The sequence below is a fragment of the Priapulus caudatus genome, unplaced genomic scaffold (assembly GCF_000485595.1).
Source record: "Priapulus caudatus unplaced genomic scaffold, Priapulus_caudatus-5.0.1 Scaffold848, whole genome shotgun sequence".
Lineage (NCBI taxonomy): Eukaryota > Metazoa > Priapulida > Priapulimorpha > Priapulimorphida > Priapulidae > Priapulus > Priapulus caudatus.
Window position 1 is genome coordinate 46076 of NW_014577909.1, and position 16392 is coordinate 62467.

Consider the following 16392-nt stretch of genomic DNA (forward strand, 5'->3'; position numbering starts at 1 on the left):
TTAAATGAATGATAAGAAACACCCTCGGTCTGTAGCCCTTGGCTGGAAAGTGGTTTTGCGAAACTTTTCAGATCAGTCACTTTGAGTGGCGCCACCGTCGTTGTAATCAAACTGTAGTCGTTAGTTTTAAAACATTTTTTAATAATATTTCTAATGGTGATTGAACCATGAAACTTTTTATGTAGCGTAATTATAACCTAAATTAGCTGAAAGTAACCCTAAAACCTAGAGTAAACTCTCCCTTTAACACAACACATACAAATATATACACTACCACAGCCTAGGCAACCATGCCTAGGCTCCTGCGCCTCGTCCCGATCTCTCTCTGACTGACTACATAGTGTCTCTCTAAATCTTCTCTCTTGTCTTATCAATTGCTGCTTATATATATCGGCTGAAACCGGATCTAGCAGAAACTAGTCTGTCAAAACCAGACCTTGGCTAAAGCAGCAAGCGATGCCCGTTCGCAGGTGCGTCCTATCTGCCTATATATCCCATTGCTACCCCGTTTTATTTTCCCATTGCCTTTCTTGCCCCTCGCTTAGACTCCTTAATCTTCTACCGCCCTCAGCTATTTTCCCTGCCGCCTGTCCTCAGTCTCCCACCCCCTCTCTCACTCAGCAAACTATCTTATGCAGTTTGCTTCAGTCCGTTCTGAGCGCTTGAAACGGTGCTCGCGCATGCGCAATATCTCATGAGAAGAATATTATTTTGCAAAAATTATGCATTTAAAATGAAGAGCAGGTATCCGAGCATAGATTTATATGATAACATACCATCCGTAGATCTCACTTAAGAAATAGGACGAATATACCTTGCATGTAAGGGGTCCATCAAGTGGCGTAGCCATGGTGACCGGTTGGTCATTTTTGTGTTTGAAATCATATGTGATCCGAATACTTTGTAGAAATTCGCATCATAGAGCTGGCAAAAGTTTCGAGCGGAGCATAGAGCATGAATCTGTAGTTATTTAACGTGAATAAAGTGTATGTTGTGTATGCGACGAAACAGTGTAACTGTAAGTATTTTTAATTAATTTCTGTTCGATGCTTATTCATAATTCAGGCCTGCTGCCTATGGACGCCTTCTACCCAAAAGTGCACGCTTCATGTGCTTATCCACTGGACTATTCTGCCCATGGGCGCCCTAAACTGTGTTACGCATAGAAATAATATCAGGAGTTAATAAAAGACAAATAAAATAATAACAGACAATAGACAATAACAGTATAACAATAACAATAACAATAACAATAATATACATATAACATAAATAACAATAATAACATTAACAATAACAATAATAACAATAATAATAACAACAATAACAATAACATATAATAACAACAACATAATAACAATAACAATAACAATAATAACAAAAACAATAACAATAATAACAATAATAACATAACAATAACAATAGACAGTTAATAATAGACAAATAAATAATATCAGGAGTTAATAAAAGACAAATTTGTCTTTTATTAACTCCTGATAATATATTATATCTCTCTTATTATTTCTATGTCGAAACAAAAAATTAACGTGTGAAGCATCCAAAACTAGACAGCCAATGGAAAATTAATCTCACTGTCTCCAAATAACATGTAGATCACCCGTTGAAAATAAATGCGCGGAAGTTAGCAAATGGTTTACCAATGAATAAGGACGACTCGGATTTAATAAAAAACGATTAATTTCATCAAATCATGTAAATTATAATTTTTTTTCAACTATGATTTGTAAACCTATCAATTTTATTTCAGCTGTGGAATAGAACTACTTCTATTAGGCGGAGTACCTCACACCGTTGTTAGGCGCTTCCGTGTTGCAATCACGAAATGACATACATTCCCATCCTAAACTAAACATAGTCGTGATTATACGTGTCGTAATTTGTGACATGCCGATGTTACGTTTATTTAATCGCAGTTAAAATGCGCTGCTGTACACCCTCAGAACAATGTCAAACGCCACTGTCTACACATTTGTTATTTTCTTGTGTTTTGTAGCAGTGCCAGTGAGAAATGATTATCCCTACTATAAAACCGATTTCTATTCAGAGAAGTATGGGCATTTTTCTGAACTCGACCGACTGCAGATGTTGGAGGAAGCGAAGCAGATGTTTTACTTTGGTTACGACAACTACATAAAATACGCGTTCCCAAAAGATGAACTCGACCCTATTCATTGCGTCGGAAGAGGACCTGACCACGATAATCCGTAAGGTTAAATGGTAAATGGGTGGATTATACTGGATATACTATTTATACTGGATATACTGGGCGTGTTGTGGCTAGTTTCATCGCCAGGATCTTGTTGTTATGAAGGGTCACACGATTCACCCAAATCCACCCAAATCCACCAAATCCACCCCAAATCCACCAAATCCACCCCCAAATCCACCAAATCCACCCCCAAATCCACCAAATCCACTAAAATTTACTCGAACTCTACTCAATGTTAACCAAATGATAGCAAATCCACTGAAATTCACCCAAATACTCTGACACTTGCCACAATTTACGTGAATTCAGTGGATTTGGTTAGGGTTAGGGTTAGGGTTAGGGTTAGGGTTAACTGAATTCACTGAATTCAGTGAATTTCAGTGGATTTGCCATCATTTTGGTAAATTGAATAGCGTTCGAGTAAATTTCAGTGGATTTGGGGGTGGATTTGGTGGATTTGGTGGATTTGGGGGTGGATTTGGTGGATTTGGGGGTGGATTTGGTGGATTTGGGGGTGGATTTGGGTGAATCGTGTAACCCGTTATGAACTTTGGATGGCAAACAACCACTGAACCAGGGGCCTAACCACTGAGTGCAATAGTGATTCTTATATTGAAATGTGCGTAGTTGTAATACTTTAGCTAAGGAAATATGTGATAAATACATATCATTCACTTCCAGGGGCGGATCTAGGGGTAAACAATGACCATATTCCTTAAAAAATGGCACTTAAAAAAGTCCACAGGTGACCACGGCCAGCATGCCGAGGTGCGTATAGCACCGACGCGGGGTGAGCACGAGGGGGGAATTTTTTTCAAATTTGCCACTGGGAGATGCAATTTAGAGACATTTCTAATTTCTCATCATCTCCATCATTCTCAGAAATTCATGTAGCTAAAATAATCAATGAGCTAGATTTAAACATTTTTACAATAAAAACAGATAAAATACTATTCAAGAAGCTGCTAACCATGTAATTATCACAGATTTGAAAAAAACATTTGTAGGACGTTTGAAATATGACGACCGTATTCCGGAACAGCAGGAATACGACCTAGAATCGCCCCTGACTTCAGTCACTGGCAGTGAAAAAAATACATGGGGGCTCGGGGCGATTTAGCCCCCGAAATGCCAAAAAGAGCCCCCGTAAATTTGCATAGAGTTCAATGCAAGCCAAATTTTAGAGTGCTATTTTCATGCACGCGAGCTTGAAAAGTAGCCCCCGAAAACTAAATTATATTTTTTTCCCTGGTCACTGGCTACCATATATACCCCACAAGACCTCAACTGTTAGTGTCGGCCCGAGTAGTAGCACACTGCTACTGTAAGGTACGCAGTAACCCAGTCTAAAAGTTTCATTTAAAATCAGCACCTAGTGAATTCAGTGATATATTTACCTCCGTCCAACGGAGTTGGAGGAGGTTATGTGATCGCTCTCGTGCGTTCGTGCAAGTCGTGTGTTCGCGCGATTGATATTAGCGCGTCAAGTCAGCGAGCCAGCCAGCCAGCGCAGCGAGCCAGCGAGCGTGTACATGTGAGCGAGCAGCAGCAACGAGCGGCTGCTACGAGCGAGTGGGCAGCAAGCCAGCAAGCGTGTACATGTGAGCGAGCAGCAGCAACGAGCGGCTGCTACGAGCGAGCGAGCAGCAAGCCAGCAAGCCAGCGTGTATATGTCAGTACGCTTGCGTATATCGTGCGTTATTTGTGTATTTGTAGGTCGTATGGCATATGTCGCTGGCGGAGGTATATGCACTCTCTGTGAGTGCATTCTGTCTAGTTTATAGTGTTTGTGGTGTGCAACCTGCAGCTATAATACAATTCTAGTTTCTGAATCCCCATTATCTTTTACCTACCCACTTTATTTTAAGTCGCTATCACTTGCTCCGACATACCAGTATTTGGGTGTTGTCATACACAGCGACCTTCACTGGAACGCCCACATTGATTGCATTTATAAAAAGCCCACTAACCCCACTAGCCCCACTAGCTCTTTAGCATGCTACAAACCATGGTCCTCTCTATTCTAGAATGCAATTTGCTTACAGCCGAAATAACTTGTTATAACTTCTTATGAAATATGGTTTGATGACTTTTAGGGCTAATATAAATATCAACGATGTTCTTGGAGACTACTGCCTCACACTGGTTGATGTGCTTGACACCCTTGCGGTAAGTGGCTTATAAATATGGCCGTGGCTACAGCCACAGCTCACGGGCTACGTGTCCGGTCATATATTTCTTATGTGAACCCAACTATATTTTTCCAGTAAAAAAACAATAAATAATTTAAGTTTTTACCATAGTATTTAATCCAAAAAATGTGCTTTTGTAACTTTTGAAGCAGTAGTAAATCCAGTAAAATATACGATTTGAAAGGGGGCGTGGCCTAATCGTGACGTGGATTTGGGAATCTGGGCTGAGCTTTGTAATGGATGACCGGACGCGTAGCCACTGCGTATAAATATTCATTATCAAATTAAAACACGCACTCACGCACGCACGTGCTCGTAGCACATTTTATTTAAAAAATACTTACAAAAAACACTAATTAAAACATCCATCTTTCATGCCACCGTGTTTCAGCGAAACGGGCGTTTTCTACGTGTGCATGAACATCTTATTTTAACTCACAATTGTGCCTTTAACTTATTCACATTAAAAGCGTAATCGTTCCTTCGTGTTTATGGACAGATCATGGGCAACAGTTCCGAGTTCAAGCATGTCATTCGGCTCGTCACGGAAAACCTTTCCTTTGACAAGAATAGCACGGTTCAGGTTTTCGAGGCTAACATTCGGTATGTGTAGCTGCGTTGTTGCGCTCTGCGATGAGCTGCTGATGCCGGATAAAGCTGGGTTTACACTATACCCACTTTATGTTGGTGAATTGGCGAGTTGGACCAATTTCGCAATTCGGCAAACAAAGAGTTGGCAAAAATAAAACATGTTCTAATCTCCCAACTAGTTGCTGTCGATCGGTTGGTCGCGCAACTTTTGCGTTTACACTGCCGATTGTCAACAGCCACTTAAAAAAGGCCGATTTTCTCCAGACGGGGCAGATTTTTTTAAACTAATGAATTATGTAATAAAAGCATTGCTACATTTATATATGTATTGTTACCATGCCTATTCCCTACTTTTTGGTATATGATATACGGACATTTCTCGGCTATTCGACTCGTTTTCGATTCTCGGAATCTCAAAATTTGACGGGGCCGGAAAAAAATCGGCCCCGTGAAAAGCCGAAGCCTGGGAGAGATGTTGCGTTTTTGCCGCTGCTCAATTGCCACCTACGTTACAGGGTCATCGGTGGCCTGCTGTCGGCACACCTGATCATCACGGATCGGCAGCAGCCGTTTGGCGACATGGCGCCCCTCGACTACGACGATGAGCTGCTCTACCTCGCTCACGACCTCGCCACGCGGCTGCTGCCGGCCTTCGAGAACCCCGCTACGGGCATTCCGCATCCTAGGGTAAGGTAGGGTTGCTTCGGAGGGTGCTGTTATGAGACAGATAGATAGATAATAGGTTTATTGCAAAACTAGTATTAACAACGTTACGATTAAAATCAATTTTGCAAACACGATATCATCAGGCAGTATAGAACTGAAATTGATGATACTTACAATAATATATGTACCATGGTAAGACATCGTTATGGGAGGGTCGCGGGGGGGTGGTGACGAGCCGTAAGGTTGCAACCTTGTCGTCATCTTCCCCCAGTAAGCACTGTCGTCGCTGCGTGGCCACTGACAGCATTTAGCTGTCTGGCCACTTTGCATACTTGTGAGCTTTACCAATTTAGTGTGCAGTGCAAGAGTATCTCAGCTGCACGTGTAGCTAATTATCAGCAAGTGATGCTAACAGTCTGGAGGCGTAGACGATTGTGTGCATCGTATGTGGGGCGTAACTGCTCCGTGGACTGCAGGGAAAAAAATAATATTTATTTTTCGGGGGCTACTTTTCAAGCTCGCGTGCATGAAAATAGCACTCTAAAATTTGGTTTGCATTGAACTCTATGCAAATTTACGGGGGCTCTTTTTGGCATTTCCGGGGCTCTTTTTGGCATTTCGGGGGGCTAAATCGCCCCGAGGCCCCGTGTATTTTTTTCACTGCCGTGGAGTGCACGCACGTTGTCAACTAGCATAGCTACTTCTTGCACGTTCTCATAGACGTGTTTGTGCGGAGTGGGGGCGGTGCAGGGGCACACGCAGCGTGCGTAGTTGCAGCCATCACCGTGTGTCTCACAGGGTGCGAAATTAACGCGAGTTCGGAGTCAAATACTCCCTGATTTACAGTCGGACTCCCTGAGTTGACATATGCAGGAGTCCATGTGACTCCCTGAAAATTCTGCTATACTAACTAGTTCGTTCCTGGGCATGGCCTCGTGGAATTGTTTTTTTTCCCAGCAAATGTCCAAAGACAATTTGGCAGTCGTGCAACCGCATGAATCTTCAAAATAAGCACACGTGTTATTGTTAATTTCTTTAGTTTTGAACCTCAGACTGCGGACTCCCTCATTTTGCTGCAGACACCATTCTTTTGAGGGCAGGGAGTCCGTCGGACTCCATCGTTCAAAAGTTCATTTCTACCCCGGGTCTTATCTTGCTAGGTGAACCTGATGCGGGGAGTGCCGGTCGACATCTACAACACGACGTGTACGGCCGGTGCCGGCTCGCTGCTAGTGGAGATGGGCATGCTCAGTCGGCTGCTCGACGACCCCGTGTACGAAGGCGCCGCTCGCCGCGCCATCCGCGCACTGTGGCGCCACCGCGACGCAGCTACCGGCCTGCTGGGTACCGTATATGATCGCGTAATAATCGCGGGCCCCTATAAGCCGCACCTCAGTTTGAATCGGGGTAACCAAGTATTGCGCCTAGTATATTTCCCCTCACGGTATGGCGCGCTTATAAACCGCAGAGCAAATACAGGGTTGAAATCTGTGGCCAAATTTGCGGTTGTTACGCGAGTATATACGGTAAGCAAGCAGTGGGGTGGGTGAAGCGAGGGGGGTGTGAGAAAGCGAGGGATATGGGTCACCACAACTCTGACCTCTTGCTACAAATAGTCAAATCTGACCTCTGGCCCTGTAATAGCAACATTTGACCTCTTGATTTGCATAGCTCCCTATTAGCGCTAACCTCTATCGGCAAGTAATGACCTTTGGTCCCTCACCGTGACCATTGCCGTGTGTTCCTGGCCCTGCAGGTAATGTCATTGACATCACCACCGGCGAGTGGAAGGGCAAAATCAGTGGAGTCGGTGCCGGTCTAGACTCCTTCTACGAATACTTGCTCAAAGCGTACATCCTCTTCGGCGAAACAGACGATCTGGATATGTTCAACGACTCCTACAAGAGGATCAAGTCGTTCATGAGAAAAGGGTAGGCGTTCAGAATGAGTATTCATTGTGACCTGTTACCATCAGATTCTAAGAGGTTAGAAACTATTTCTAACTTTATTTAAATAAAATATACTTTTAATATGTTATTATAAAATCGGATGAGCATGTTGCAGGGGTTTAGTGTACGTGGTGGACATCATCAGTGTGACATACCTACATGGGGGGAGGGGGGGGGCTAGATGGGTTGGCCACATGACAGCCCAAATACGTTATGTTACAGATTGCGTCAACTAACAGGTTTTATAGGTGTTCTAGAAAATCTGGAAAGTCTGGCGATTTTAAATTCCCATGCAATAATTCTTTCACTATGGGCAGGTTTGGCAATACGAGGCTTTGGGCAAAAGATTGCATTTGTCCAATATCTTGTGCTCATGACAAAACGGACCTTTTAAGGCTTGGGGAAACCGCTGGAAGTTTATCGTGGGTGTGCGTGAAGCGTGACTTTGAGCACATGTGATGTGGTTTACAGGCGGCCGCACTGCAACCAAGGGGTAGGCGATCACCCGCTCTACGTGAACGTTAACATGAAGAACGGACACACGGCGACGACGTGGATCGACTCTCTGTCTGCAGCATTCGCCGGAGTGATGGTGCGCACGCATGCACCACACATATACGTGTACATGCATGTACGCACACACACGCAGATGCGCATGCACGCACACACGCACTCGCACGCACACACATGCACATGCGTGTACATGCACGCACACACGCACTCGCACGCACACACATGCACATGCGTGTACATGCATGTACGCACACACACGCACTTGCACGCACACACATGCACATGCGTGTACATGCATGTACGCACACACACAGATGCGCATGCACGCACACACACATGCACGCACACATGCATGTACGCACACACGCACACGCACGCACACATGCATGTACGCACACACACGCACTCGCACGCACACACGCTTTCGCACTCACACACATGCACGCACACATGCATGTACGCACACACACGCAACAAGCGCACACACACAAAAGAAAAAAAAAAAAAAAAAAGCACATATATCTCTAACTATATGCAGCTTGGGTGAACATCTGCTTGTAACAGACACTACTTGCATATATAATCTGTGTTTTGTCACTTCATGAGTAACCGACTCTCAAGTAAGGAAAATCTCTTGCTCACGTTTGTCTGTAGGTACTTAGTGGTGACATAGAGGAGGCAATATGCGCTCACGCCCTCTATTATTCCATATGGAAACGATACGGAGTCCTGCCGGAGCGATACAACTGGAGATTGAAGGTCCCTGACATCAGGTAGCGAATGCGCAGTAGAGTCTTAGTAAAAAAAAAACGCTTTGGTTTACACGCTGAATTTTCAACATTCGCATATTTTTAAATTTGTCTACATTGCCCTCACCGGTAAAACGAATGGCTAGTATGTTTTAAATTCATCATTAAGATGGCAAGTTACAAGCTATAATATTTTGTATTTTACCGCTCACATAACCTTAATATATTATTATGTTTATATATAATCATATATATACATACATAATAAAAAATACATATATATTATATATAAAATATATAGTTAATAAAACAAACAAATCCGAAATTTGTTTTAGCACAAGCGCTTATCATCTCACATGAAGAAATTCTATAAAGATGAAAGCAGCTGTACATAAAACCAAATTTGAACGATATATTCCTGTTTAACTATAACAACTGAATATCATGGAACCTAAGAACTTGTATATATAGTATAAAAGTTCTATTGGAATTTTCCGAATAGCTAAATTTTGGATTATTCATTTTTTAACTATAACAACTGAATATCGTACAACCTAAGAACTTTTATACTATATATATAATATCAGGAGTAGATAATAGAAGATAATATATATATATATACACACACAAATGTATATAATGTATAGTTATATGTATATGTATACTTATTCTACTATTGTTGCAGCTTCTACCCACTGCGACCGGAGCTGGTGGAGTCGACCTACCTGCTCTATCAAGCGACAAAGAACCCGTTCTATCTGCACGTCGGCCGAGATATACTGCGCAGCCTCAACAAGTACACGAAGACACAGTAAGTGCCCACGCGCGCGCGCCGACGGGGAAAGCTCCTAGATCAGGGGTTCTTAACATGTGGTCCAGGGATGGGCTTCAGGGGGTGTCCGTAGTTGCGCCTTAAGTCATCCTTAAACCGTAATCACCTTATAAATGTGCATTTTTCTGGGGAGGGGTCCGTAGCTTTCACCAGATTCTCAAATCCAAGGGGGTCCATGACTCAAAAAAGATTAAGAACCACTGTCCTAGATGGTTACTTGGCAGCACATTTTTGCGTGATTGTTTCTAGCGGATTTTTCTTTGCCGCACAATCTTTTGCTGCTGCGTCAACGGCCTACGATATCCAGTGTGTGATGTTGTTCTGTTCGGGGAGAGTAAATCGCGTGCTGACACGTCACGCCCTTTCACTCGCAGAGTTGACGAAGCTTTGCTATTTCTAAATGCACATCATTCTCACTTTTACCTGCACACTGCCGTCCAAACTCTGCTCATCGTGGATGCTAACCTACGGGATGCTGCAATCATTAGTGATGTCCCGATGATCGATTATAATTGAAAGTCAGTCGTTTGCAGCAACCGACTAAGCGCTCGATTATGAAAATAAATAATCGATTTTCAAAACAAACAAAAATTTAATACAATGTGCAAACATTAATGAAATGAATTTATCTTTATTTTATTTTTGTGTTTGTTGGTTACTTAACAGCTTAACTCTAACCTACACCAAACATAAGCAAGTGTAATACTGTTACATAGCTTTTAGAATATTGTATTATAAAAAAATACGGTATTATATGAGATATGATAAATTTCAATATCGGGTAGCTGCGACCAATAACATTCAACCGATTATCTTTGATTATTGATCGGTTGGGTGCAACTGATGATCGATGATGAAATTCCAACCGATTCCCATCACTAGCGATCATATAGCTGTTTGCTTCGTCACCAGGTGTGGCTATGCTACTGTGCATGACATCGGAGACAAGTCGCTGGAGGATAGGATGGAGAGCTTTTTCCTCAGCGAGACGTGCAAATATTTATACCTGGTACTGCGCATATCACTATCACATGGCAGTTAGTGGGTGACCCACTGTTCTTTGTCGCTCTTAGTAATGATTGTCGTTTAGCCACCTTTGACAGAGCAAATCACCGAGAATTCATGATCGTATGTTTGTGTAAAGCAGGCTTGTCCACGTGGCATGCACACGCTCGTCAGTTATATAATGAAGATATATTACCTGGCGACCATACACGCTTTCCATGTCCTGCAATGCGGGATGTGTACACGTGGCCAAGATCGTAAAACTGGCCAACCATCACGTTGTAAAGTATGGAAAACTTAACACTTCCCTCGAGGTTTTCAACCACCGTGCCAAGTCCTGTGTGCTGCAGTGGCGAGGTCGAGTGTAGTGTAGTGACCCGAGAAGAAAAAGAAGAAGAAGAAGAAGAAGAAGAAGTCTGGGTACATGCGAGTAATTAACTCGTTATAACTCTGTTATATCGCGGTTACATGTCTGGGGCATCTCCTGGAATGCCCCCTATTACCAGAGCCCTGTAGCCATGGAGACCTTGAGGTTTTCAACCACCGTGCCAAGTCCTGTGTGCTGCAGTGGCGAGGTCGAGTGTAGTGTAGTGACCCGAGAAGAAGAAGAAGAAGTTATTTGGTTAAGATTAAGTGGGAGAGTCGTCTAAGCAGGCTTGTTTTTCTTCTCCAGCTCTTCGACAAAGACAATCACCTGAACAAGAATCCACTCGGTTACGTCTTCTCGACAGAGGGCCACATATTTCCCATCGAGCGGCGGTTCCGCCAGAAGTCGTGGGTGGTTGCCGACAACGACGGCTGGACGAGGGCACCACCAGCTCACAGAGTGGACAGCATCATCCGCGTGAATGCTGGGAATCATTCCGACTCGAACGTGAGTTTGTTTTGGTGAGAGAGAGAGAGAGAGAGAGAGAGAGAGAGAGAGAGAGAGAGAGAGAGAGGTCGAAAGAGGAAGCCTCCCCCTGTAATAAGGAGAATAAAAAAAAGGATAAAAAAGCGAGAAAGAGAGAGAGCGTAGAGAGAAAGGGAGAGTGAGTTGACTGAGAGAGATCCAAGTTAATTGTGTGTGAGAGAGTGCTATGCAGGGTTATCTCCCCGCCCCCCTTCACACAAGCAAAACAGTCAACAATCATGCGAAACGAAGCCTTGGTCGTGTAGAAAACCAGCGAGCTATGCCAGTAAGCCTGGATGTTACGCTCTCAATCGTACACACACGCGTTCAATCTCACACATGCAAACCCACACTCAACTCTTCCGTGTGTTTGCTTTCAGTGCTACCAGGTGGCGTCGGAGCGGCGATACTTTCTGCCGATGGAGAGCCGTTACTTCCACCAGGTGGTGTCGTCCGTCGGTCTATGACTAGGCTTGGAGCCGAGCAAGTCGTGGCTCGACATTCCCGTGCACGGTGACGAGGGGGCGCCACCGTCGTGGCGCGCCGGCTGGTGGCCGCAGGAGTCACGTATCGCCGCGCTCATCTTCTCCGACCGTTACCAGTTTTGCTTGATCGTCAGCATGGTCGCCTCGATTGTCTCCAACGTCCTGCTGCACCTGCTCTCGTCGCGCTGGCACGCCGCCGAGGACACGCCCTCGTAGCGCCACCTGGCGGGCCTGTTCCGTGCTGCGAGCGCATTTATTACTGCGCGGCGCTTTCTTTGAATTTGGTGCTAGGGTCGTGCTCTCTAGTGGTGAATGTTGTGTGTGTGTGTGTGTGTGTGTTCTTGTGTTGAAAATGCTCCTAGTTTGATATTGGGGGGGCTGCTAGACGGTTGTCTATGCAATGGTGGGATGGCGTGAGTCGGTGTGTGTGATACGCGTGTGTTTATTGCGTGTTTTCCCGGGGCAACCTCGTGGACAGGTCGCTTGATGTTGATTTTTCTAGTACAGTACACAATCTATGATGCGAAATGCTGAAAACCGAAATGCTCCGAAAACCGAAAGTTTTTTCGCGGAGGTCGTCTGCACACCAAAGCTCACGTTTGGCGGCAAAGGTTCACTGCAGAAATATTAATGTGTTCGGCATTTCTCATACATATTGTACTGTACCGGTACAGCACTTGGCCTCTTGAGAACTTGGGTTTTAGTACTGACTAGTTGCAGGATATACGGTATGCATATCTGTACTGTACTACAATTCCGAAATCCAAAAAATTCCGAATTCCGAAACGTGTCTGGTCCCAAGGGTTTCGGATAATAGATTGTGTACTGTATCCATGCAGGGAGTGTACAATCAAAATTGCTCAATCGATACACTGGTTGAGATGTTGAGACTGTTGTGATCCTGCTTACGGATCCTGCTGTTGTGATCGCGAGGCTTTAGGACTGGTGAACGCTTGACACCATCAACCTTCCTTGAACAGTCATTCTTCTTACATGGCAACCACACGCCCACGTTTGGTCAGCTGAGAAATGACATCTGCATTTCACTTGACTCCCCCCCCCCCGAATGGCGGAAAGTTATTGTGGTGCCATCTAGTGATAACGTATGGAATGTTTGAATAATTATATGAATGGAAGGGTGACCGTGCTGCGTGCTGACCGCAAACGTCTTTGTGCCAGAATGATTTCTCAGGCATTTTAGTAAAATAATATTTTTTTCCGTGCCTGTTATGATGTTTAAAATGGTAGGAGATTAATAGGATGTTTCTAAATTTTCCAAGTAAGTGCCTAATACTTCACTTACGATAAGCAATGGCAATGAAATCCATTTCTAACTTTAATACGTAAAAATCTGTTGTGATTTAAAAGGCATTTTGAATTGTTGTGGTTGCATGGGTGGAAGTTAGTTGTAGTTAAAATGTAAATACAACATTTCTATGGTATATAATATGTTTCTAAATTATACATAGTAATACATAGTAACCTTATACAAGTTTTTTTAAGAAATTGCCAATCATTGAATTCTTATAAGATTGTAAAGACTATATGCTTACTGGATCAACAATAAATACATTGTAAAGCATCGACTGATAATTTAACTTGTTGCGTGCTTATGATTAATAACCTCTTAGGTTCTTGTTCACGTGTTTTATTTGATTTCACACACCGGTTTCCTGTTGGGTAGGTGATCGGATATGTTCTTGCGGTATAGTTGTGGTTTGTCAGTTGTTAAGTTTAGAACGGGGTGCATAATCAGAATCAAGCATGATAAGGTAAAGTCACAATGAAGGACGAGAGAGCGACAGGGAATTAGATGGAGGGATGGAGTGGAGGGAGAGATGAGAAGGCTGGGAGTAACGGAGGACGATGCGGCCGATAGAGAGGAAGGTGGAGATCAACAGGGAGAGTGACGCATCCGCGTGAGACTGAGACCAAGACTTCAGGCGATTAACAATGTTCTTTAACAGATGATAATATTGACGGCATAATTCTCCTTATTCGTTATTATATTGCAGTTCCTAATGTATGTGACAACAGTAAATAGTCATCAGCAATCATAAGAAGAGTCGTAAAACCAGGGAGCTGGCACAATGTCAAATTCAGAAATTTAACCGCCACGATTGGGCGAAAGCGGGATGTGCGCACGCATAGGTCGAAGAGGGAAGCCTCCCCTGTATAAGGAGAAAAGATAAAGCGAGAAAGAGAGAGAGGATAGGTAGAGAGAGAGAGAGAGAGAGAGAGAGAAAGAGAGAGAGAGTACGCTCTCGGCGGCCACTGCAGATTGCGCTTATGTAAGTCGTAACATAATATATAGAATGAACTTCTCTATATTATAAGTTACGTCCTCGATCATCACTGTCGTGTCTCACACTCATCGTGCAGATCCACCCATACACATAAGAATGGCCAGAACCTCCCTACGTTTCGATTTCTATGTCGACCCTACACATGTGTACATATGTAGGATAAAGTTTCAGAGATTAGTTTTGTTCAATCAATTACTGCATTCAGGGGGTTAGCATCAATTCTAGGGCTATTTACAATCATTCGGCATGAGTTTATTTCTAAATCACCCACTCCCACCATTCGGAGACTACGGTCATTCTTCCATCTTCTTCTTCTTCTTCTTCTTCTTCTTCTTCTTCTTCTTCTTCTTCTTCTTCTTCTTCTTCTTCTTCTTCTTCTTCTTCTTCTCGGGTCACTGCACTATATACTCGACCTAGCCACTGCAGCAAGATCTTCTGCTCATGTCAATACACTACACTCGACCTAGCCACAACTCTACGATCTCCTTCTTCTTCTTCTTCGTCTTCTTCTTCCTTTTCTTCTTCTTCTTCTTCTTCTTCTTCTTCGTCTTCTTCTTCTTCTCGGGTCACTACACTACGCTCGACCTAGCCACTGCAGCACACAGGACTTGGCACTGTGGATGAAACACTCCAGGTCTCCAGGTGTACAGGGCACTGGTAATAGAAGGAATTCCAGTAAATGTTCCACGATGTTCCAGTAGATGTTACATTCTTCCGTTAGAATGTCGGATCGTATCCAAACAACGTGAAGTCCCTCGCGAACAGCTCTCGCACGCGATCGCGCTCAATCGTCGTCAGCCGTCCGTACTCCGACCTCATCGCCTTCGTCGTCGACTCGTTGACCTTGTAGCCGCTCGTGACCTTGGACGGATACGCGACCCGGTCGCCGACCCCTAACGCGCGCAGCAAGTAACTCGCGTCCTCGTCGACCGTCTCCAACTTGCCGACGAAGTCGTATCCGACGTCGCAGACGCTGCACAGGTCGGCAACGGGCGTCCAATGCTTGTCGAGCGAGCCGCGTCGCTTCCAGCGCGCGACGACGTAGCGAATGAACTCGGCGAACGTCGGCGGGTGTCGCCGCAGTTCGGACCAGATTGTCGTCTGCGTGACGTTGCCTCGCGCGCGCCAGATGGCGCCGCCGACGAGTCTCGCGTACGCTTCGTCTGCGCCGCCGATTCCGAGAACTTTATTACGGAACGCCGACAGGAAGCGCTCGTACGGCTCGCGCACGAACACGAACTTGTAGAAGGAGCGCAGCATAGCGCGGCGCGTCGCCGCCGGGTAGCTATCCAGCGTTCGCAGCCGATCTGCGGAGTGATGCGCAGTGTGGAACGATATCGTCAGCGGCGCCGCCTCCGTGAGCAGCGACAGCAGCACACGCTTCCAGTTGGTGTTGCCGACTTTCGGCACGGAGCAGTAAAGCAGCTTGTGGCTTTCGACGACGAGGATTCGGCGTTGCCAGGCGACGCTGACGTTGTGAGTGCGCATGCGCGCGCCGGCAGCGCACTCACGGCTGAGAGTGGATAGACGCTGTCGATTTCTTTCAGCGATTTGCGCAGGTGTGTGAAGTGCCGACGCCTATAGGAACACATAGAGATATACATATGAGATATACACAGGAGCTAGTGTAGAGTAATAGATATTATTATATCTATTAAATCGATAATAGATATTATCAGGAGTGAATAACAATAGATCTATTATTATTCACTCCTGATAATATTATATCTATTATATACGTGTATTATATACGTATATTATATCTAATAGTAATTAGTATATCTATTATTATACACTCCTGATATACGCACAGATCCTAATAGAAAAACGAGGTGCGATGACTCTAATTAAGGTTGATGTAGTGATGAAGCTAATGATGGGGACGACAGTGATGACGACAGTGATGACGATAGTGATGACGATAGTGATGACAACAGTGATGACGATAGTGATGACGATAGTGATGACGTTAGTGATGACGT

At 44.4% G+C, this 16392-nt stretch overlaps 2 protein-coding genes across 3 annotated transcripts in view; one reads left to right on the top strand and one right to left on the bottom strand.

The window, feature by feature from the left end:
* Window positions 1-1825: 1825 nt before the first annotated feature.
* On the top strand, window positions 1826-13734 carry LOC106813950 (ER degradation-enhancing alpha-mannosidase-like protein 1). 2 transcript variants are annotated; one of them, XM_014818199.1, is made up of 12 exons: window positions 1826-2225; window positions 4327-4399; window positions 4922-5025; window positions 5529-5700; window positions 6840-7023; window positions 7436-7610; window positions 8100-8220; window positions 8796-8914; window positions 9576-9701; window positions 10635-10731; window positions 11401-11601; window positions 12000-13734. In XM_014818199.1, exons 1-12 carry the CDS (start codon window positions 1966-1968, stop codon window positions 12084-12086), a joined length of 1719 nt encoding a protein of 572 aa, XP_014673685.1. In that variant the 5' UTR covers window positions 1826-1965; the 3' UTR covers window positions 12087-13734. The 2 variants fall into 2 exon arrangements, with proteins under 2 accessions (XP_014673685.1, XP_014673686.1); XM_014818200.1 differs by having other exon boundaries at window positions 2080-2238.
* A 1221-nt stretch (window positions 13735-14955) lies between these two features.
* The window catches only part of LOC106813953 (carbohydrate sulfotransferase 11-like), a 28643-nt gene continuing 27206 nt past the window's right edge, over window positions 14956-16392 (bottom strand). Inside the window, exon 4 of the mRNA XM_014818202.1 lies at window positions 14956-15988. Within this exon, the coding sequence (XP_014673688.1) occupies window positions 15128-15988 (861 nt within the window). The 3' untranslated portion in view covers window positions 14956-15127. The remainder of the gene's footprint in view (window positions 15989-16392) is intronic.